General features: G+C 38.7%; 1 protein-coding gene across 1 annotated transcript in view; it reads left to right on the forward strand.

Moving 5' to 3' along the window:
- LOC105918548 (complexin-2) overlaps window positions 1-25,367 on the forward strand; it is a 50,332-nt gene that overhangs the window by 19,293 nt on the left and 5,672 nt on the right. The window contains exons 2-3 of the mRNA XM_012853662.3: window positions 14,950-15,084; window positions 22,987-23,162. Coding sequence (XP_012709116.1) covers window positions 15,054-15,084; window positions 22,987-23,162 — 207 coding nt within the window. The 5' untranslated portion in view covers window positions 14,950-15,053. The remainder of the gene's footprint in view (window positions 1-14,949; window positions 15,085-22,986; window positions 23,163-25,367) is intronic.

A 25,367-nucleotide genomic window follows, 5' to 3' on the forward strand; every position in this document is an offset into this window, starting at 1 on the left:
GTGCCAAGGGTGGACATACACCAGTGGCGTGCATCACAGTAAACCTAAAGAAAACCTGTCAATTCTCTGATTCTTCTCTATGAGGATGTAAGGCAAAATTATATGATACTTGGTTCTTACTTGGTTCTGATTTAAATCTGTTATGTTTTTTAAACAGGCATGGGGTGCAAATGCTGTCTGTGATAAAACTAAGTATATCATATTATTCAGCAACCATCTTTAGCAAGTAAGACTCAGACTGTACTTGCAGTAACAGTTTTCTGTAGGATTTCCCAAAAACACCCCAAATCATCAGCTCTCCACCACTGTGTTTGACAATTGATATTTGAGCTGATATGCTGTGCTGTTTCCTTCAAACATGTTGCTCTACATTATGATCAAACATCTCTATTTCATCATCTGTTCAAATGAGTTTGGTTAAGAAATCCTGGGACTTATTCAGATGCAGCTTTACAAACCTAATTCTCGCTGCAATATACTGTAAATTCTTCTTCAACCTTTCCAAACAAGACGACGTCTTTTTCTAATTGGCCTGGCTGTCATTATGTGATTAACTTAAACATTTAAAACGCTGACTGGTGCCTGTAGAGTCAGAACATCTACTCTTGCTTTTGCACTTGGCTTTTCTGAAATGGCAGCAACATCTCTGAGGTCATTTTTTTATGTCTTTCCATTTTTGCAACGCGTTAACACATAAAATTGGGTATTTCTGTGCCTTTGACCAGATAATGTTGTATTATTAAAAATATTTTTTTACAGACTGCAATTGCTTTATTGCCAGAGATTTAAGGTAAAACAAACTAAAATAAAAGCAAGCTGACTTTCATGGATGAGTAGTTTTCACATTAAGAGGCAAAGACAGAGGTTTCCAACCTGTTTTGACATTTTTCTCTTTACTATAATTTAATAAAAAAAAAAGTTTGGAAGATAAGTTCTGGAAGCTTTATGCCTTTGGTAAGATATCTGCAGAATTTGACTTAAATTTAAGCATAATCAGATTCATTTAGCTCTGCATAGCCTTTGCTGCTTTGCCTTATAATTTTCTTCTCCTCTACCCAGATCTTTATCTCCCAGTCTTCCTGTCATTTTCATCCTCTCCATCCTCCATTATCCCATTCATATCCTTCATCCTCATTTCTCTATTAATTTCTGCCCCTCATCTCTCTTTCAACCCCCCTCTGTTTTTTCTTGCTTCAGTCACATGACTGCAAGACAAATGAGTGAACGTCTCACTGGTGATATATAGCCTCCTTTCTGCCCCTCCATCATCCAGACCCTAAAGGGGGGAGGCAGGGAGGTCGGCAGATACATGGAAAGTATCAAACGTAGCCACAGTAATGCCTCCATTTCCAAACATCAGTGTCAAGAAGTGACAGAAGATCCTGCAGTTTTTGATCTTTTGTTTCTAGTATCGCTCTCCACAAATAACGTGAAATATTTTGCTTGAACTCTATACAACATACAGCTAGTTGTCTCTATGCTTGTGGAGCTATTTAGTTGTTTTGTAGCCTATTACTCTTATTTATGTCTTTAGGATTATTGCAAATTTAACCAATTAATCTAAGTTGGATTAAAAGCGTGCACCACTAAAGCAAATAATTTACAGTCGCCTACAAGGTTCAAATCCCACAAATTTGTATAGTCTTGTACTTATTTAACCTGAATTGTGAGGGTTGTGGGTAGGGCTTCATGAAATTTGGCATCTGTATTTCTCTGAATGTAATATTTCATTTGATAATATTTATTTACTAATAAAAGTATGTGATCATCTAAAAACCCATATTAATAAAAATTAATAGATAGGTAACAGCCTTTTAATTAAGCATAAAAAAATCTGCTTTTTTTTAAAGTGAGATGATTAAAAACACGACTGTAATATATTTAGAAAGAAAACATTCTTTCTATAATAAGGTCACTTGGATGTGTGAAAGTAAAGAAGCACTACTTTTTTTAAATAAATAAAACTCTCTTGATATTACCTTGAAAATTACTGTTTACACAAGTCACTCACCAAAGACGTTCCTTAGGCAACGTTTTGCTACAGTTGTAGCAAAACCTGGTCTAAAACAGCCCAAATCAGTGATAAAATCTCGCTTTGCTCTTGCAGAGGTTTTCCAGTGAGGAATTTGCAGAAGGGAGAGGCTGGCCTGTGCTCACTTCTTCATCTTTGATTGTTCACTGTCACGTTTTCTTTTTTTCAAGTCAATAATTTGCACACAATTTACAGAAAATGTAGTTGTCCGATTGACTATCTGTGTCAGGCAAACACGACCACTGGGTCATCTAAACTGGTCACAAAATCACAGCCAGCTTCTTTTTCTCTGTAATCTCTGTTACAACGACTTTCAGCAGCAAGGTGTCATAATATTAACTCTAAATCCAGACATGGGTTGTGCAACTTGAGATCAGGATTTTATGCTGATGACATCCTACTTTATCTACAACATTCTTCAATTCACTATATAAAACCATCCTCCCGACAGTGTTAAATTTCAGTTTTGAATCAGCTTAAACTTCCCCATCCACCCACTTTATCCCAATAACTGCAACATAATAATCCAAATACTACAGCCTTAATGAATATTTGTTGGCTAGAAATACACTAAAACCATGTCTAAATTGGCCATAGAGGTCTAGGCTATAATCTGGTGATATATAAATGCACAGTTAGTCAAGAAATCATATTCATACCCTTGGCAGATTTAGGTTTAAGGTAATCTATTAATTTTACCAAAACAAAAATTTTTCTATGACTGAGGAATCTCCAAAAATACCAATGGAAACATCCCAGATTATAGTTATTATAGCATGTGCTTATTTGCTGTAATATTAATAGTCTTTTACATTTATTTTTGACAAGGGTATAAATAAATAATTAATGATATCGCTCATACATTATCTTTTGGGAAATATGTGTCTCATTTTCTATCGGTAACAAACTTCCTAATTGAACTACGGTATAATTTTTTTTATCTTAATCTGCCAGAGGGATGATTAATTTTGGGTTTAACTTTAGATGCCTATTAGGTGAACACTGGCGGTCTCAGACATCATGGATTACCATCCTGTTTACTCACTGAGTTACCATTCTGCATAAGTAATATACCATTCCTGTATAAACCCATGAGCAGCATGTGTGGCACCCTGGTTGAACAATGTCATTCAAGCGAACATGTTGTCATTTTCTTTTACGTATGCAAATGTATCTCTCGTCTTTAGGACATTATGTCAGCTCAAAGTCATCTCCTGAGAGAGCTTCTCACATCTTGGTGAGTTTATAGGAATTAGTGCTTACATAGCTTAGCTGTCAGACACGTCTGATTAGAAATTAAGACGCGTGCTGAACATGGTAAATACAACATCAGCTCCATCCTTCCTGATATTCTAGAGATGCCTTGTTGCTAGTACATAACTTGTATAGGTTCAAACGCTTTATTCTTTAGGACACCAATAATCCCTCCTTTTTTTGGCAGCATGAAATCAAGGTATGGGACGTGTTAAATATGTTGACGTTATATCTACAACATCAAAATGTGAAGATGGTGTGTAAAATTAGCTCTTTCATACTGCAAAACAAATAAAGTTGTGCTTTAGTGTGAACTTGAGTTAGGGTGATATTTATTGTTAAGAGAATAAATAAACTATTCAGACATGAGACATCTAAATCATATATAACCCATATATATATATATATATATATATATATATATATATATATATATATATATATATATATATATATATATGTATATGATATATATTGAATCCTTGATATTTAAATTATGTCTGTGAGTCCGTGGCTTTTTCTCTTATTTCTCCCATATTGATTGAGCAATGAAGATGGAGCATTAAATTACACTGACTTTTTATGGACACATTTTCTTTTTAATATGTTTTCTGGTTCACTCAATTGGTTAATGAAATGGAGAAAGGGAGATTAACTGAATTAATTTCTAAAATAAGAAAAAGTGGGGGCAGTATGCTAAGGAAGCAAGAACAACTTTTATGTTAGGGTTATTTTCCATTGTATCTGGCACTCATAGAAGACAAAACATATTCCATTGTTACTTATAAATTTGTGAGTTTTGCAAATTACCATATAAACAACTAAGAGGGGGTGATAAAGTTGCAAATGAATGACATTTTTGATGAGAGCCGGTTGGAAAATATCAGCAGCTGATTAAATGTCAACAAACAACGAACGGCTTCTTCTTCTGTCAAAGATGAACGTGTCGGCAGCGTTACACGATCTTTTGTCTTTTCAGGTTCTTTTGTCCTCAGGCTGAATGAGTTCACTCAGAAAATGTCACCAGCTGTTTAGTTCCACTCCATCACCAGTTGGCTTTATAGTGGTTGTTGTTTTGGTTTTGTTTGCCTTTTTAGCTTCTAAGTATTTCATGCAAATTACAGTTCTACTTGGTAAACCCCTCTGTCGACGCCACAACCCTTTTCTTTTCTATTCATAAGTAAATTTACATTTAGTCTATTATCCATTTAAACATGTTTGTCTGTCACAGCCAGATTGTTTGGTCTTGTTTTGTTTTTTGTCTTTTTTTGATTTTAAAGTGTGTTCGGGTTTCATGCACTACTAAATAAAGTAAAAAAATAGCAGATCACCATTGCTGTCTTTTGTCTTGGCTAAATGAGGAGCAATACGCAACAACTGTTTGATTAAATTGTCTAGGGGGCACTGTGGTGTGATTTAGCCGTGGTCATAAACATGAACAGACATTTGGGACTACATTAATGTGAATCGTGTCCAGTTTGGTTCATATAATTTATGTGGAAATTAGAGTCAAACGCATTGCAGTGGTGTAGAAATAGTTACAACCTCCAGTTAGGGCCTCTGCTGTGGACCTACTTTCATAACTCTACATTAAACTGGTGACAGGCAGATTTGTTGAGTGCTGTGGTGCAGTTTTTTTTTCTTTTTTTTCCATATGAAAAGACAATGTATTTGAATTAAGAGAAAGAAGTGAAACAACAAGAGGAGGAAACAGAATAATAATTAAAGCTTTCATACCAAGCGAGCAAAAATATGAAATGGGAATAAAGTTCTTGAGCCTCTTTTAAATGACTTGGGTGCAGCACAGTTGAATTTAAAACTTCTTCTAAAGTTATAAGAGTACATCTTTGAATTGACATCTATGGTAATGTAATCTCAGCCAAACCATTTTAGTTACCATGTTTGTGTATGATTTGATCTGTTCATGTATCATTCTGCTAATTGGCGAACACACATATGTCTGTGTCAAATCTAATATACATTTTCATCCTACTCAAAAGGCCATTTTTGAGTTTGCTGTAAAGAGCTGGCTGAAAAATGTGGTTTGTCTGTCAGTGTAGTAGAATAAGTGGATAAAAATGGTAAATTAACAGTAAGACTAAAAAGATTCTAAATTTAACTTGGTTTTCATCCATTACTGAAATGTTCAGGCGACATCAGTCCAGGGAGATCAAATAGGCTGCCAGCATTAAAAATTCAATCAGATCCTGCACAGAAATAGATGTTGAAAGGATCATAGTTCATCTTTGATGTGGCTGTATAAATGCAGAGCCTCAAGAATGCCTTGTTAGGTTTTACTAAACTCTGAAATATGTAAGCTAAAATTAGCTTTGCGGTGCAGAAAATCTGTCAACATTCAATACAGGCAAAAAAAATGAAGTCAAAGTCAATGGAACAGCCTCCTTTTTGCCTGCCAGCCTGTGCTGATGGAATAATTTGTCGTTAGGAAGTCATATGAATAAGTAATGTTATTGAGTGCTGAGATCGCCGGTTGGCAGATCTAAGAGTGGGACGCGTCGTTAGCGAGTCATCATTAATTTATCCCCCAACGTCTGCAACATTCGTCTGCAATCTTTGGTGACTGTTGCATCGTAAGTGGATTATTTTGTAAAACAGGCACAAGTGTTTCACTTCAGATATACAAATGTTTATCGTGCGGTCACAACCTACAGTTTGGATGAATGAGATGATTTTAATCAACTAGGAATGTTTAAAAATGCAAATAGCCTCCAACTGAGGAGCGCACGAAAGAATTGGGTTTCCACCAGTGCTCCTCAACAGTGGGACTGGTTGGGTACCAATGCATAAGGATGCACAGCAAGGACTTTTTGGAGCAATAAGTGCAGCAAATATGGAAATTCAGCAGGAAGCGCAAGGATTAACAGCTCAAGGTGCAGTTACTGTCATGATTCCTCCTTCTAATCTATGGGAGTATGCTTCTTTCCATCAATCTGATACAAGTCCACCTGTCAATCGATCCTGGAGGCTCGTCACCAGCTGACCAATCAGCAACCACAAATTGTCCCAAAGTGAAACGCCCCTTACCTGCAAGAGCTGCAGACCCTTTACCTCTAACAACAATATCAGGATTTTGCATTACCAACACATTGTGGTCAAATTTCACACAATGTGCAGTTGAATGATAATAAAGTCTGTCTAAGTCTAGTGGAATCTTGTTAAGAAAACATTGGTAAAAATGGTTAAACATTGTCGGTGGGGAAAGTGCCATTCAGACACGAGTTTTACCAAATGATCAGAGGGTGGAAGACAGTTTATACCTTTACTAAAAACTAAAAGGAGTCCAAAAAAATTGCCAAAGATGGATAAAGGCATGCAGCTGACCCCACGAGTAGCTGAACACAAAAGTAATCGCATGTTCATCTGTATGAAGGGAACTGCAAGCAACCGTAAAATTTTTGTTCAGAATTGGCTTAGTATGTTTAGTGGTTAAATTAAAGTGTAATACTTGACACTAGTGTTTTATGTGTTTTGCAATTTCCCTACTGACAACTTTAAACCATATTTACCAATGTTTTTAGCAAAATCCCTCTTACGCAATGCATTGGTAGTGCAAAATCCCAACAATGTTGTCAGAAGTAATGGGTTGGTTGCTGTTTGGTCAGTTGGTTGATTGACAAGTGATCAAGTCAATTGACCCAAGAACACTACTCGAGAACACTACCGTGAAAAAAAGGGTGAGATCCAAATATCTTTCCAATTTCAAAACGTTTCTTTACACCCAGAGGAGATAGAAAGACTTCTTGTTTTATTTTCCTATATTTTAATTATGTAAAGCACTCTGCGTTGTCCTTGTACTGAAATGTGCAATACAAATAAATTCGCCTCGCCTTGGCTTGCCTTTCAAGGGCAATGTCTAACAGCAATCCCAGAAATATTTAGCGATCGTCTGTTGATTTTCAGCATGATAAAGAACTTGTTCATTAAAACTTTAGACATTTGGTCTAGAAATTCCCCAAATCTCAACCGTGTTACAGCTTAATGCTCGCTCCAGAGATTCATGTCAAGCAGGTCAAGAAGAATTACAGACGTTATGAGGAAGAAGCATCAGTGTTGTAAATTGTATGTTTGTCAGTCATAGTCAATGAAACAAGTAACTTTTAAATGAAAATGTGTTAAAGCCACAAAAACCCTTTTTGCATGAGCCACATTTCTTCATCATATCTGTATATGTTCTGTTAATCAGTGCATAAAGTTGACAAAAAAAGAAACTTCTCTTTGATATTGTTTGAAAAGTTGTTTAATGAGAGGGGATGTGGAATTAACCTTTTCTATTCATATTTGCCTCCCCCTTTCATGGTCTGGTTGTCAGTTTTGTTTACATTTTAATCATGTGTGGGTGATACACACACATACACAGTAAACTGAGATATTGTTAGTGTCATACAAACAAAGTAATAAAGAATTTTATCAGGTGGAATGAAAGGAATGAAAAACAAACTTTAGATTATGCACAAACATTGACTGACTGTATCATAAGCTAATATTTGGAAAGAAATGTGGATCCTGCAGGGGTAAAAATTGCCTTTGTCAAGGCCATTCCTGTTCTCTTGCAGTCACATGACCTTGCAAATGTATTAACTCCATCTAACTTTTTCACTATTTGTTTGCTGTTATTTATTTATATTTTTACAAATATGACTTTTCCAAATAAAATCCCGAAAACCCCTTGTGTGCATTTGTATGCAGTCCCCCTCATTCAGTACTTTTTGGGACCAACTTTCTCTGTAGTTACAGCTGGAAGTGTGGTATGTCTATGCCAGCTTTGCATTTCTAGAGACTGTCATTTTTGCCCTTCTTTGTAAAATAACTCAAGCACTGATGAACTGGACGGAAAGCATTAGTTTTGAGCTAATGCTACAGGTTTTCTAATGGCTTTTAATCTGGACTTTATTTTTTCTACTGAAGCAAAGACTCTAAGACTAAGATATATATCTAAAAGGTAAGAAAAAAAATTAGAGCACCCTTTTCATGAGTTTTCTGTGCCCACTGCATAGCTTGGAATGGCTTTCCTTCTTGCCACTATGCCATAGGGCCAAGGTGAGAGAGTGCACAGCTATTATTTGACCTGTCAGTGCCTTCATCCACCTGAGCTGTGAATCTCTGCAGCTCCTCCAACATTAACATGGGGCCATTTCCTGCTTCTTTGATTAAGGTCTAGTTGATTAGCCTGTCAGTTGAGGTAGACTTCCATGTCTTGGTAGGTTTGTTTATTCAATACTTTTTTTTCCATTTCCAGATGATGGATTGAACAGATCTCTGAGAGATGGCCAAAGCTTGGGATAACATTTTGGAACCAATATACTTCTCCCTGCTCTGTGTCCTTTGTTCCTTGGTCTTCACTGTGCTGTTTGTTCACTAACATTGTCTAACAAACCTCTGAGGCCTTCACAGATCAGCTTTATTGGTACTGAATCTAATTTGCACATACCTGGACTGTTTACTAAAGAGGGGATTTCTGAAAACAAGTATATGCATTGGATTTTATTTTTGGGTATTAAAGTACAGCGGATTGAAGACAAAATGCAAAACACTCTTACAGTTCTTTATCAATAGTAGATTGTTATGAGAACAAAGCACATTGTAGAAGTTATTTAGTATAACATATATTCAGTTTGCTGACTCAGATGGAGTCCGTTGGATTGCAGCTGAGACATGGTTTCATAGGGCAAGAGGCAATATGGTTTGTCCAGGGGGTCCTGGGTCTCAATCCATGAGACATGTCCAGAACTCCTAAAGGAGGTTTCTGTGTGAAAATGAAATACAGCAAAAGTTTTGCTCCTGATTATTATAGAAAAGCAACTGCACTAAAGATCAAGTGAACATTCTATAGTGCTCTGATTTTAAAGCTAGTAAATAAAATATATTGTTTTTGTTTCTTCCCTCTTTGTCTTCTCTCATCACCTCTTGTTCAGCTCGCTGCTGCCGTCCCCATCCAAGTCTTCGGTCTGTAAACTCTGAAACAACTTCCAATTAAGGGGTTTGGATCAGTGAGCCACGCTGCCTGGCCCTGATAACATTATCCCACGTCACACACTGCTGCCAGCGCCTGGATTATAAAATAATGATAAAGAAAATTAAGAAGACCAAAGAGTGATGGAGGGAAATGGTTTATGAAGATGAGGCAAGGGAGGCTTACCCTCAGGCACTGTCATCGCTGATTGAATAGTATATTTGGCTCTCAGTGAAAAGACAGGGTTATGTAAGATTTCAATGCTCTTTCACTATCACCAGAAGCGAAAAGTTCAGTATGCTGGAGAGCTTCTCCAACTTCCGGTCCAGGCTATCCGCCCACTGATAAAGCTCTTACAAAACGACCCACAGTTTCAGTTCTCCCGAGTCGGAGGAGTCTTGCTGGAGGCAGCTAGAAACGTTTCATCTGGAAACTCAGATGAATTGTTCCTGTGTTTCTCATGTGAAGGGGTTTTGGCGTTTTTTTTTTAAAGAAAAGTAGAGATTGTGTTGTTTACCATAATTATTGTTATCTACAGTAGCTTGTTTTTTTATTTGAAATATTTCTTTCTGCTTTGTGTTGTCTGAGACAGCTGAAATGTTGCAGGTTTACCACAGCCAGGAATATTTAATTTCAATATTTCGGCTACATGAGTAACAGTCATTGAGATCCAAGATAATCCAGAATGATGTCAAGGTCAAGAACAGTACCCTTCCCTTGCTGATGCTGTTGTCAAACAGCCACATCTTTCCTTTTATTCTATTATTGAGTCCTGGAGTCTGTCTCTGTAAAGATAAGAGAACTGATCTTTTGCCAGACCACAATCACCACACAGACCATACGCATTAATGCAGAGAAGATAAAAGCTTAAAAATCCTTCACCCAATTTGAAGCTGATCGGAAGGCGCAGAAGAAAACACCAGACGTCTCTGCTGAAACACACAAAATCTTAAAGAACCACAAGGAAATCTTTTTTAATTATTATTTTATCTTTTCTTACAGTAATGTATCAATTGTGACATGGTGAATCTGATAATTGAATGTACATGAAATGCGCAAGAAGTTCTATAACATATAGTGCTGGAACCCGATATTTACATATGCTGCAAAAAAGACACATTGCTCTCTTATTTTATCATGTGATGTTAAATCAGACCAAACTTTTCCAGTTAATGCCCAACTATCAGACTGATTTAGTGTAACATTTTTGAATAAACCCCAGAACAAAAAGAACAGATGTTCGGCAAAGCAGGAGCGGGAGAGACATTATCCACAGTAAGTCGGATTCTGAACCGACATGGGCTGAGCCCGAGCCACTCAGCTAGTAAGGACAGGGTTCTCGCAAGCGCATAACGGATCGCCATTCTAAAAGTTGTCCAAATTACTCTACAATTAGACCATCACGCTCATTTGCATAACAGTCTAATTTCTAATTTCACTGCTATGTGCTAAGCAAACAGTACGAATCGGTTGTTTGAAAGCAACATAGAAAGCTCAGTAAAGCTGTTGAATATGCGTCAGTAAAAAGCCCTCTTTATATTCTATGCATATACAGTAGGTTTCATATATAGACTATATAATATTCAGTCTTGGAATGAACACTGCCAGATTGCATGTACTACTTAGCATAATGCATCCACCCGATCAGATTTGAGATGTCAGTAGTTACTATCAACATGCTAATGGTTAGCCAAGGGATATAAACGCTGGTTGTTGGTCACTAATTATTAATTTCTAGACAAGTCTTTGCCTCAGTTGGAGAAACTGAAGTATCTTGAAGTCTTGTTGATGAGTAATAGTAGGATGGAGCTGGTGCTGGATGAATTAGGATGTTGTGGGCCGTGAAGTTTATGCTGTTCTGATCTGTCATGGCAAACAAAGTGCTGGGCCTGAAAAGCAAAGCTCTTAATTTGCCTGTCTGTCTAACTATGGTCACTAGGATATTGATGATAATGGTATGAAGGAGATCTAAGATACAAGCAGCTGAAAGGATCTTCCTCGGTAGGGTGGCTGGGCTTGGCCTTAGAAAGAGAGTGAGAAACTTAGTCATCTGGGCAGAGCTTAGAGTAAAGGTGTTGCTCCTCCACATGAAAATGAATCAGTTAAGCTGGTTGAAGCATCTGATCAGAATATCCACTGGATGCCTCTGTCAGGTTTTTACAGGCATGTCTCACTGGAACGAGACCCAGGACCCCTGGATGAACCACAAACTCTCGTGTGGGCCAGGTTTCCCTTGAAAAATAGGTCTTTGAACTCAAGTGGACCAATCTGGTTAGATCAAAGCCATACATCAATAAAATAACTTCGGATACTCCATAATGAACTAGAGAGTGTACCTGAGTAGAGACCATTTGTCATACAATACCACTTTGTTTTAGCAAGCTCTGATCGTCCAGGAGATCAGCAGCTGCCTTAGCAGGAACACAGCCTCTATATAAAAGAATATTACCTCTGGTGTCTGGTATATAATCGCAATGTCGTCTCCTACATCAGTGACTTGGTCCTCCCTGACCCCTTGTTTGATTTCCACCTATGTAGACACCTTCCATCTAAGCACAGATGATTAATTTATAATTAATATTTTCTCTCTGACTTCACTCAGATTCTGCACACACATCTGTTAGGTCCATGTTTCAGTAAAAATTCTCACAGCTTTCTTTTCACATGACCTTCTCTCATATTGAGCAATACGCCTTATGTGGTACGGGTGTGCATTTGCAGTACTGACATTCTCGGTTCTGTCCAGACAGCAGGTACATGTTCATGCCAATTGAAATCAGGCGCTTCTAGCCCTGGAGCGTTAGTCACAGTTAAAAATGGATTGCCGTCCCGCTCTGCCACATCTCCCCTGTTACCTCCCAGAATAAGCGGCCCGATCTGCTGTCCCATATCATTTAAGTCCCATTCCATTCAGCTCTGGCAAATATTGGCGCAGCATAATGACAATGGGCAGCCGCCGAAGGGAAAACAGGAGATCTAATTTAGAATAGAATGCTGTTCTGGTTCACCAGGTGCAATAAAGTTGGAGGATTTCTTCCCGGTTGACATTGGTGGAGCTAATCCAATATTTAATGGGCAACATTGAGTGACTGTAGGGTTGACACATTTAGGCTGTAATTACTCTAATGCCACACTCAAATGGATTAAAAGCAATGTGAAAAATACTACTAATTGTGAGCTAACTTTTCCTGTATTATTCATTTAAAATGTATTCCCGTTTGTGGTACAGTTTTAAGTACAAACAGGGAAACATGTGGTGTCCATCTTTTTTTATTGGCTCAAATTAACTTTTCCTGCAATTTACATGGTAGTTTAAAAAATCTAGATATTTATATCTTTGCTGTGTTTTGATTTAGGGAGGACAAGAGCACAAAATGTAGAGCACAAAAAGAGAGTTTAATGCACAAACACTTCAAAATGATCATCACAGAGGAGAAGGGCATAAAAGTCATTACTATTACTTATTACTAACATTGCAAAAAGAAATACCTGGCATAGAGACAGGAACAGAGACACGGAGCATCAAATCAAACAGAGTGGTAGGAGGCAAACGTTTATGGAAGAAACCAGCAACGAATAAAGAAACCAGGGAGTTTAAATACAGAAAAGTAACACAGATCACAGGTGATATCATCTGGAGGAATGGGCAACAGCTGAGAAGAATGAGGGAGAAAGAGAATAATTAACAGGCAGACATGGAGGAACAGAATATAATACCTAATGAACAAGAAAAAAAAATCAAGAATGTAACCAACAATGAATGCACTAAAATGGCAGCAACTGGAAAAACAAACAGGAAATAACAGAAATTCTAAAACCTCAAACGCCTAAAGATTGTAATAAGTTTTGTGCATTCTTCTTTGCAACATAGCTCTAGCTCAGCCAGATTGAATGGAGAACATCTGCGAACATACATTTTCAAATCCCGGCTCAGATTCTTAATTGGATTTACAGTAGGTCTTTAGTGGACTGGACCATTATAACACATGGCTGGGTGGTAGGCTAGGAAGTTACCAGGAGCCTCTTGGCTGCTTTTCTGAATAATGACCTATTTCCCTTGGTCTGTCAGTTCAAGTGGGTTTGCAGTTGTGCCATACACTAAAGCAAACTCTTTTGTTAACACATGTGAAGGAGATTCCAGGACCCTTGATGGACCATCTGCAGTTCGCCTACAGGGCAAACAGGTCAGTGAATGATGGAGTTAACCTGGGATTGCACTTCCTCTACCAACACCTTGATGCTCCAGGGGGATATGGAAGGATCCTGTTTGTTTACTTCACATCAGCATTTAAAAACACCATCATCCCAGACATCCTCAGTACCAAACTCACCCAGGTCACTTTGCTGGATGAGCAGTAGTCAGCAGGTTTGGCTGGGTAACTTCACATCCAGCACCCAGACTGTTAGCACTGACAGCTCTTCTCCCTCTGCACCAATGACTGCACCTCAGGAGATCCATCTGTCAAACTCCTGAAGTTTGCTGACGACACAGTGGTCACTGGCCTCATCCTGGTGACGAGTTGGCCTACAGGTGGGAGGTTGATCAGCTTTCTCTCTGGAGCTTCCAGAACAAACTGGAGCTCAACACACTCTAAACTGTGGAGATGATCATGGACTTCAGGAGGATGCCTTATGTGCATTTGATTTTACCAACTCACCTCTGAGTTCTACCCAGAATAACTGGATTAAGATTAAGTTGCACACTGTGGTACTCTTTTTCTAATTAGGTGACTTCTGTGTTTTGGTTAAGAGTGCAGCTTCAAATAAATGATCATTTTAAACAACACTAAAATATGAAATGCAGAGAATAAAAAAGAGCTGATATGAATTGGCCTGGAGAAAAGCTTTCTTTAGAAAACACTTCCACAAACTTCTAAGATGGCCAAATATAATAAAAAATACGTACAGTCATAATCAATGCATGTGAATATTACGGAAACGTTAATTAATTTCAGTAACTCAGCTTACTAAGGGAAACACAATATATAGATTAACACAAACTGCTGATGTTTGAAGCCTTTATTTCTGTTAATCATAAATTTCTTCTCCCACCTCCAGCTAATAGAAACACAGCATTTAAAATTAGAATATTGCGTAAGACCATCAGCGCTTAATAAAAAGTATGTTTAATACTGGCTCAAAGGTGTTTTTTTTCTTACAAATTGTACTTTTTATCTGGCAAAAAAGCCTTTTAGAAATGTATATTTTAATTTATTGAATATGACTGTATACTGATGAGCTATTGGAGAATTTTTCTGTCCAAAAGATTTATTTTTTAATTTTTTAATGTGTTTATGTACACTTTAGCTGCATATGCTCTGGTTTCCATCTACGAGCTGAGTGGTTCAGATGAATAGAGAGTGATCAAAGTATCAATTTTCCATGATCTTTTTTTTTTTCTTTTAGATTTGGCAGGTGGTGATGACTGGTCTGTTTGAATTCAAGTACAGACAGAGGCCTCAGTATTGATCCACACTCTTCCCAGAATGGGATTCCTGCCACAAAGGCAATGAGTGTAATAAAGATCTCATTATCTGTCTGATACTCAGTGACTTTGGGAGCAATGAGACATTATTAGTGATCATTTTAGAGTTTCCTCACAGGAGCGAGGATGCAGCATTTATAGCTTATGTAATGTATGTATATTAAAGTTATGTTTGTTCGTGATGTTCTTTGTTTTTCCATGTTGCAGAGAGTTGTTTGACGTTACAACAGAGGAAGAGGAAAGTGAGGACGATCGTAACGAGACACCTTCAGGTTTGGTGGTTAAAACGACTCTACCCAGCTGCGGGAACCATGGATTTTGTAATGAAGCAAGCTTTAGGTGGTAAGTACTTGACTACAGGCTTAATGCTCCCTTGCACTGATCCTTTTTAGTTAGGACATACTTACCAAAGATCCAGAAATCTTCCCTGCAGATTCCACTGCGAATTACAATTTATAATAATGATGTTGATGTAATTTTTATTTCATTAAAATCATGTCATTATTGCTTGTCACTCCATTTATCAGTGCTCTACATGCCACATAACTAATAATCTTGCTTGTCATCTAATTATCTAAAATAAAAGCAGTTCACCCTTCAGAGAAAGTTGCTGGGAAAGCTTTCAAAGGAATTTCGAAATGAATCGAAGCTTGTGTTGGAAACACATCTTAACGTTGTCCCAAATCATTGGTGTGCTAAACTCACATGCTGGCGGGAATCGTAACTCAACAGATTTTAATGAGAACTCCCAAACTGATCCCAGGAGAGCAGAAAACAGCGATCCAATGCAGGCAGGATTGAATGAAAGAGAAAGCCTGTATACTGGGAGGAGAGAGAACCGGAGTGGAAACAGGTGGGAATGATTTAGTGAGTGTGGAGCAGCTGTGAGAGAGCACAAGAACAATCAGACTAAAATATTAAAAATAAAGAAACCAGGGCAAATATCCACACTAATACATGGATAACCGTAAATACAGAACAATTCAGGACAGATTCATGCAAAGATAATTCAACTCTGATGTATGTCCAGTCCAGCCTTGGAACAAAGGCGGACAGCTGTCTGTTTTGATTCTTCCAGAACTTAGGCAATCTTCAGATAATAAGAACACAAATACCAAAACGGATCCACTGACAAGAACAAGTCTTCACATGTGGACTCTTTACTCAATAACCTCTGCAACACTTGAACCACAGCATTAAAGTCATTTCTGGCAGGGATTCTTCTTCTACAGTTCGTCATTGTTCCTCTTGCTTCCCTTTCAAAGCCTTTGGCCTCCATGTCCACTCCAGTTGGACTCATTCACTGAGAACAACATAAAGATGTCAGTGTGAATCTTCTTGTAAGTCAAGGGCCCCCAGGCCCCAGAGGTCATGCCTCTTTAAATCATCCCCCTTATCTAGTTTCATCAGTTCAATGACCACAAAGCCACAATGAAATGAGATTTATTCCTTCACAGCTCAGCGTGCCCTTCATCTCCCTCCTTCGGTCCAGCTCTCGTTAATTTATCCTTCTCACTGGTCATGTCCTGCCATCCCTCCTCCTTTCATTCAATCTATTTATGTGAACTTTATTCCCTTTCTCTCTTGACTCAACATTTGCTCAACTAAATTCTCTTCTTTTGACTTTTACTCATCTGTTTTCTACGGTGGCCCTGAGGTGCAAAGCGCTACAACTTTAAGGAAAGCACTCCAACATTAATGAAAGCGCTACAACAATAAGAAAAGCACTCCAACTTTAAGGAAAGCACTCCAACATTAACAAAAATATTACAACATTGACAAAATCACGTCAAAATTAACAAAAGCACTTCAACATTAACGAAAGCACTCCAACAATAACGAAAGCGCTACAACATTTAGGAAAGCGCTGCAACATTTAGGAAAGCGCTGCAACATTAACAAACCGGAAGAGGTACGTCCCAGTGGGAGACCTAAGAAATCGCTGATTGGACTACAGCTCGTTTTTACTTTTGAACCGAAAGTTATTCTGACTTTACTGTGTTTTTTAAAACCATGAATGTTCTCGGTGATCCAAACCGTAAGATGCAGTCTAAAACGCCACTTAGTCTGTTTATAAGTTTCGCTTTTATTAATTATGCTTTTTTTTTAACTACGTGCGCTGTGTTTCTGTACCTCAACGCTCTGGTCTGCTCCTCTCCCCTCCCTCCCCTCGGCGCGCAGCGCACCAGGGTAAAATAGAGCAGCTGCGGATCATGCGTAAAGACGCCCACCCCCCCAGAAGCAGATTGTATGTTATCGTAGTTGATAATGAAACTACAGCTTATCATTAATCTATCCATGTTGGTCACATCTGTGAATGAGGCGGAGTTTGATCAAGCCTAAAAGGTCCAACATTTTCCCCTAAGCTGTAACCCTTAAAGCATACATGGCTGCGTCGTTCACGCTGCGTCTTTACGCATGATCCGCAGCTGCTCTATTTTACCCTGGTGCGCAGCGCGCGAGGGATAACAGTGGGGGAAAAGCATAAATAAAGACTGTATAGGGCTCCTTTAGAGGGAAGAGAATGAATATTGGGTCTGAACTGAAGCTCCTGATGTTACAAGCTTGTTGAAATGACCCTTAAAAGTGCACACCTAAATTATATGTAACGTAATTTTGCGCACCTGAATTCAAGCCAAGGCAGCACGCCCACCGAAGTGCCACTGGTTCTGTGTCGTTAAAAAGAAAATAGCATGAAACACAGCTACGGACTCTCCTATTGATTTTAATTAGGACATTTTGGTAGGAGTGGAGATACATTAAACGTAGTGATAAGGCTGCCGCTGATAAAAGCCCCTGGGTCCGAGGGAAGGGAGGGGAGAGGAGCGGACCAGAGCGTTGAGGTACAGAAACACAGCGCACGAAGTAAAAAAAAAGGCATAATTAATAAAAGCGAAACTTATAAACAGACTAAGTGGCGTTTTAGACTGCATCTTAAGGTTTGGATCACCGAGAACATTCATGGTTTTAAAAAACACAGTAAAGCCAGAATAACTTTCAGTTCAAAAGTAAAAACGAGCTGTAGTCCAATCAGCGATTTCTTAGGTCTCCCACTGGGACGTACCTCTTCCGGTTTGTTAATGTTGTAGCGCTTTCCTAAATGTTGCAGCGCTTTCGTTATTGTTGGAGTGCTTTCGTTAATGTTGTAATATTTTTGTTAATGTTGGAGTGCTTTCCTTATTGTTGTAGCGCTTTCCTAAATGTTGTAGTGCTTTCCTTATTGTTGTAGCGCTTTCATTAATGTTGGGGTGCTTTCCTTAAAGTTGTAGCGCTTTGCACCTCAGGGCCACCGTAGTTTTCTACTACTTTCTCCCGTCTAACCACTCATGGAGCTAATGTGGATGATCCTGAGTTTGAAGAAGCTTCACAGATTCTGAGAAGGCATTATGAAGCTGCACATGATACATAAACACTAGATGTGTGCATGTGCAAGGTTATAAAAACAGACAGGAACATATAATCACCTGAAGTCCAAAAAACGTGTAAATGGGATTGAATGGACGTCGATTTAAAGATGTCTATTGATCTTTAAACTGATGGCCATTGTTTCAGTACTTGTTCAGTACAAGAGAATACATGAAATAAGAAACACTTAGCATCGTACGGTTGAGCTAAAATTCCTTTACATTGAATTTGATTCATTTATTTATCTTAGCTTCTGGTGAATCTTAAAACGTTATAGCGAGGCTAGTGTTGAACTTACACACTTACTGTTTGATTATAAGGCAAATTAAAAATCTGAAATTCTGAGAGTTGATCAAATCTCATGTGGACAAAAAATAAAAACTTAGCAGAAAAAAATAAAACTTAGCAGAAAACTTGTTTAGTTTGAATCAAAAAACAACAGCTAAACTTTAAAATCTTAATCATGAACTGATAATATGTAACACAATTCAAACATCTTATTCTCAGCTCTTTCTGTTAGCTGTGTCACTGTACATCTAACATTTCTCTCTTCATTGGTTCTTCCTTTTTTCATTATTTCACTGGATATGAACTCCTCCCTTGTGCTGACCTTCCATCCTGTCCCTTCATGTACACCATACACTACCTTTTGTATTCTTTGCATCTTAATTGGGTCTGTCTATCAATCTCAAGTTAAATAGTTATAATTTGCCGCCCCACAGAGTATCTATTAAGTGCTGTTGTTGACCCTTTGTCTTTGAACTGGGCGGCTAATATTTACCTGGCACTCGACTGGATTTATATCAATATACAAACTGAGGGAATTAAAAAGGCACTACAGTTCAGCCAGCACTCCTTAGAGGAGAACTTTAACTAACTTCAGCTGCTTTTCTGCAGGTCACTTTAACTTGTGTTGGAGGAACCGTAGGTTCCAGTCAAAGCAGGTTCTTATCCATGCCTGTGGGTGACCTCACTGATCAGACTGAGGTATAGAAATCACCCGATGGCCCCTGTTTGATTTTACTTACTTACAAATAAGATTTTAATGAGTTTTACAATTGTCTGTCTATTGTTTAGTTCAAGTTAAAGATATGTTGTTGCATTGAATTTCTGATATTAACTCCGATGAAGGGATGAAAGCAGCATTTCTGGTGTCCATTCTGCCGTCAGCCGGTTTTTCTGCTTTCGGTTCACTTTCCGACACCAAAAGCCTACCGTATTCCTTCGCCAGGAAATCTGCCCTGCGGCGTTCTCGTCTCTTCTCATAAAGGAGTTGAACTGAAAGATAAGGAGTGAGATAATCTCTGTAGGATCAGCATTATAGGTGGCTGGGACCAGCCGGGGTCCAGGCTTCTGTTTCATTTCCTGCGCAGATGCGGGAAAGACGAGCAGGCGAGGATGCTGTGATAACCTGCATCTGAAAGCCACTTTAATCAAAGGCTCTGAGACCCAGACAGTTTTTGCTGTTCAGTAGAACTTTATTACAGGTGTGTAATGTTTCTGTGTAAGGATCAAACAGGAGATAGTGCTAAAAATCAAACAGGATCATGCTCGCTAATGAATGGTGCCGGATTTGTGCCTCTTTTGTGACTTATGAGGGCGCAGTTTTTAGATGGAGGTGATTAATTATTTAAATTAGTTCAATTTTTCAAACCTTTCCACCGCTGCAGCACGGCCATCCATCTGACGGGCTGTAGGAGGAGTAAGCTGTGCACGCCTCATCTCCTTGTTTTTGCCTTTCTTTTTTCCTCCCTCATTCTTTCCAACTTTCTTTGCAATTATTTATCATGTTACGTAATTATAATTGCATAGTGCGTAAATGTTAAGTGGAAGAGAAATAATGGTCATGGTTTTCAACATTTTCACAATTATGCATCAATAAAGCGTGGCATTTATAAAGTTTGGCATGCAAATTTGTAGTCTGCAAATTGTGGTCTGTAAATTTGAAGTTTGAAAATTTGTTTTGGAGGACCAAACCGAACCTGGCTAAACATGCAGTAGTGGAAATAAAATGTAAGGAAAGAGAAATGGCAAGGAAAGGTTTATTAAAGCGAGAATCAAAAGAAAAGAGAGGTGATATGTAGAGCACCAAAGGACAAACCGAAAGACATAAAAAATAGATGTGAAGGTTATATTTACCAAATGGGCAAAGGACAACCTCTCTAGAGATAGCACTTACATTACCAAGCCCAGTAAATCTGAAATGTCCAGCGTTTCTGTCCTCCAGTAGTATGGCAAGATCATATTTAGCCTAAAGCCTTCTTTGACATTTCAGTTCTCTATTCATAAATTTTTAGTATTTAGTGAATCCTATGAAATTTTTTTGTGCAACGGGTTGTTCAATTATTTGCTAATATGAGGAAACTTATAATTGATTCTGTGTGAATTCATCTCAAAGTGTTTCTCTTATTGAATTTTAAATTCAAATGTAGGATAATTTTAGTGAAATTGTTGTTTTTTTATTATTATAATTGGAAATTACTGAGCTTTTGATTTTAAGGAAAATGATTGGAGTCAAAGAGATTTCATCCTTGACCTGACATGTAGATGTTAGCAAACATGCCTGGACTTATTTTAGTGTTTTAACACATTGAAGAACCCACATCAGGCAGTCTGACCTTAACCCGACTCCCCAGTGAGTCCATTGGAACATTTCGCTGCCCGTTCCTCCCACCAGCTGAGTGCTAATTTGTCAACCTCAGGTTTGCTGCCACCACACTGCGCTGCGGGGCCATTAGGGCCTCTGCATGGGTCTGCTGCTGAGCGACAGGACCTGCCTCTCCACAGCTCACTAACCCCAGAGGGTGTGTTTGAAGCCATGTTTGACGCCTTCAAGAAACAGTTTGCTCCAAACCGTTCTGCTGCTCCAACGTGGACTTCTTATTAGGCCTCGGTTTTAGTAATTTACTATTTCATAGACACAAATAACCCCCGGTTCCGTAAAAAAAAAGCAATAGGAAAGGTTTCAAAAAGAGTAAAAATACTGACTAACACCAGGAGCTGGTTTAAGAGCCCATTCAGTCACTCCATGATGCAGCGTGGAAAAACAACTTGTATGCAAAAACTCTGGACTTTTATGGGTCAATTTCAACGCTTTAGTTCTTATCTTTGTTAGCCATTATGTTGAAGATTTGCTGCTGTGTTCTGAGTCATTGTCCTGTAAATAAGCTTGTTTGGGCCGAGCTTCAGCTTTAAAAAAAAAAAAAATGGCCTCGTGTTTGACTCTGGAATACTCTGGTGTTCAGAAAAGTTTGTGCTCGAGTTCCAGTGGCTGCAAAACCAGGCCAAAATCATGAGACCTCCACCACCGTGCTTCACAGCTGGTATGAGGTGATATGCACCAGCCATTCATACTTTAGTCTCATCCTTCCAAAAGTGTTTTGGTTCGTGTAGATGCAACTTCAGCCTACGTTCTGTTCTGCGGCCATTTTAATTTTTTTTTTTACAGAGAACAGGCATTTGCATTTAACTCTTGAGCACAGCATGGTCAGAAGAGCTTAAGGCTGACTTTGCTGAAACACTGACTCCGACAAAGACTGGCAACTATGTTAAATATACTATTTTCCACCTGCAAGTGTCTATCCTTTTGGGTAGTGCTAAAAGCATTGCAGCATCATGGTTGCCTTCACACAGAGATGTTTTCCAAACTGGCTGCTTTGGTGGAGTCATCGTCCTGTCTCTAACATCACAGGATCATGACAACCAAAAGCAAAATAATACACAAGTGGAAAAGGTACATCCGAGAAAATAAAGTCTGCCCGATAATTGCCGTGATAGGTCTGTGTGGCACGCGTCTTGACCTAACGTCATTTTCACTATTTCCAGTTGGGCTGCAGTATTACCAGAAGATTCATTCCAGAAAACAGATTTTCCTCCGATGCATCTCGACTCCGTTCTCGCTTTTCTACAAATGAACAATCTCAGCCGTGAAACGCGCTGAATGTGTTTTCAGGTTCTGGCCTAATAAAAGCCGAGAGGCAGATCAATACTCAGATGAAGTTTTCTCTCTGCTGGACAATCCATAATTCATACACTCTCAGGTGGTCCTGTATTTACTATTGATCGGGCCGAGGTAACAACACTATTATTGATATGCTGGCTTTCATGTCTGCGGAGCATCTGTTATCAAAGATGAAGACGTTTGCTGCTAATAAAAAAGGATGCAGCCTAACAGGAAATAATCCTGAGGCGTCTCTTTCGGGGAAATGTAATCCAGTGGGTTGGTCAGCCGGCACCATCAACATAAACCAGCACACACTAATAATCTAATCATTTTCATCTTTGCAGACAGTTTCATATTTAGTTGTTTTTTTTTCAAACTTAAGATCGCGGTGGATTTTTTTTTATTTTTGCTTCACCATTTGCTTTTCACCTTATTTAAAAGCTGTCACTTTTTTAGCACGAATAGCCCAACGACGGCAAGTAAAAAATGCCGAGGTTTTAATACACTGGCTGCATAACACGAAGCAGAAGTTGAAACTTGTAATTCATGATCAGTGTGGTGCCAGAATGTGGATGCAAAGGTATGAGGGACAGATGGCCGACACCGGGTGGAAGAATGTGTCTTCCCCAGCCTCATTTGTTCTCTGAAGCTCGTCCAGCTGGCTCTTCTTCGGCTTTGTTGTTTCTCAGACACCTTAAGGATCTGCAGTCCATCCAATAATGACATAATCCTCAGCAAATGCTGAGTTTTAAATACAAAATGTGGCCCCTTAGTGCTTCAAATGTAATGTAACACTGTGAAGTAAAACACTCTTCTAATTTACACAATCTGAGTTCTTGTTTCTTTGCTTATTGGGGCCCTTGGTAACCACCTGCATTTGTTTGAACTCGGTCCAGGGGCCACCAAGGACATGGGTAAGATGCTCGGTGGGGAGGAGGAGAAGGATCCGGATGCGGCTAAGAAAGAAGAGGAGCGACAGGAGGCACTGAGGCAACAGGAGGAGGAGAGGAAGGCCAAACATGCCCGCATGGAGGCAGAGCGGGAAAAAGTACGGCAGACTATCAGGGACAAGGTAAATATTTATAGGCAATTGTGAGAGATCTGATGTTAGAGATTATCAGAATGCTCTAGAATGATGTTAATTGTTATTTGATTAGTTGTTCGGCGCTGACCAATCCATGAGTGGTGCTTAGTGTGGGATTTATTTTTTTACAGACATTGAAACGAGTCCATTGTTGATTTACAGCACATTTATTTCAGTGTGACAAGTTTGCATTTCAGAGTTTTACTGTTGGATGCGTTATCCAGGCTCATCCAGCAGGTGAGCAGAAACAATCTAGGTCTGGAACGACCAAAACAGTACAAAAGTTTAATATTTTCCCCTTTTAAGCAGATTTTCTTGCAATCTGCCCTTCCACTCATTTCCATTCTAGTTTAGAAAACAAAACACGCAGTGTGAACCTAAAAAAAAATGAGCAGAAGAAAAAAGAACATATATTTCCTCTAATCTAGGACGGCTTATTTTCTTGGAGGCTTTGTTTTAGCCTCATTTTCTTCATCCTTGTTGCCGCGTCCCACTTTTATGGCTAAATTTGAATAGCTTCAGGCTTTAGCTCATTTGATCAAGAATACCTCACTCAGATCAATGCTGCTTATAACTAAATATAGTTCAAACACTCCCAGCTACTGAAGACTAGTTTCTTATTTATATTATTAGAAATGTCACAATAAAGATGTTTCAGAGGAGTGACATCCATTTGTACAGCACAGCAACTAAATTGGTGCCTTATTCAAGTTATGCTATTTTTCTCTGTTTAACTGATTATTGATGCAAAAGATGTATTTTAGGCATGATGGGATGTTGGCGTGGCTCTACCTGTAAGACTGAGGCTCCTAATTAAACTACTCTTATATAGCATGACTGAAATGGGTTGGGATTTCTGATATTTAATGGGGTCAAAATGTTCCCATTTCAGATGCAACTTTTTGGTTTGGTATCTGACGAAACCTAGCACGATAGCACGGTAGAGGCAGCAGTGGCTTCTCATGGACAGCACACCAGTTATTCCTAATGTTTTTAAAGAAATCACTTCTTTCACGTGTATTTTCTTTGACCAATGGGTGCGGCTATCTTCGAACTTTTCAGCCTCTGATCAACGCAGAATAACTGAATTTAGATCAAATATACATTGTCTATGGAGGTTTATGCGTTATTTAGGTTAAATAGTATTCAGCTGCTCGTTGTACATGTTCAACTTTGACGTCATCCAATCAAGAGATTGTTTTGATTAATAAGCACTCGCTATAACTCACCAATAAGAACCAACCAGTGCTAGATACACTGCTAAATTTCATGGAGAAAATTGCTTTTTCTTGATGCTCATGGCGTAAATTAAAATTCTGGCCGATTCGTGTAGTGTTTTCTTTTATTAGAAAGGGTAATTTTGCGCAAAGGGGCTCTGGGCACAAGCCCGCATTACCCTTAACCAGGCTAGAGGGTGCTTTTATTTCCTCCGACTGTTGCACCAACATGCAACAGCAACTACTGCGATGTTTACCTGCTTCTTTTCTGCATCCTACTATAACAGTGAAGATGCCAACAGGGTCGCGCGATGCTCTCTTTCAGATCTACCGAAGAGGTGTGTGCAATGTTGGAAAATGCACACACCTGACCGCAGCATCAGCCAAACGACGAGTAGGCTACGATGCAGCTCAACCCGTCACAATAACTTTCAGTAAGATCTCAAAAGCAGGGAGAAGCACGTTCTGGACTGATCCTTAATTGCAACCCTGGAGACAGTGATGCGAGTGCTGCCAGCGGCTGTATTGAAAGGATGTACCGGATGCCAGAGCTGCTGCACATGTGTGGGCATTCTGTTGACATTTATTGTCTTCCCTTAAGCCATAATGGAAGTTTTTCTTCTCAAAAACAAAAAAACAAGACAAAAAAATCTATGCTTTAATATCCCTTCCTGTGGTGGATCACCCAAATAAAATGTGTTCTTTGTCTTTATTATTTAGGTTTAATTAATAAGTACAATCCTTGCAATGTGCCAATGTTATAGATTTATTGACACAATAATGCTAAAAATGTGTATTGTTTATTTCTTCTTAACATTATTTTGCTTTCCACTGGCAAACTTGTACTTGCCTGTTTAAAAAAAAAAAACATTAGATGATCTTCTGTAATTTGCTAAATCTCACTTTTACGTTTTTTTATAATCAGTTAAAGTTATATTTATTAATTTCCAGCCAATCTTTAGTAAATTCTTGTCAT

Source organism: Fundulus heteroclitus, unplaced genomic scaffold, assembly GCF_011125445.2.
Source record: "Fundulus heteroclitus isolate FHET01 unplaced genomic scaffold, MU-UCD_Fhet_4.1 scaffold_51, whole genome shotgun sequence".
In the NCBI taxonomy this organism is placed as follows: Eukaryota; Metazoa; Chordata; class Actinopteri; order Cyprinodontiformes; family Fundulidae; genus Fundulus; species Fundulus heteroclitus.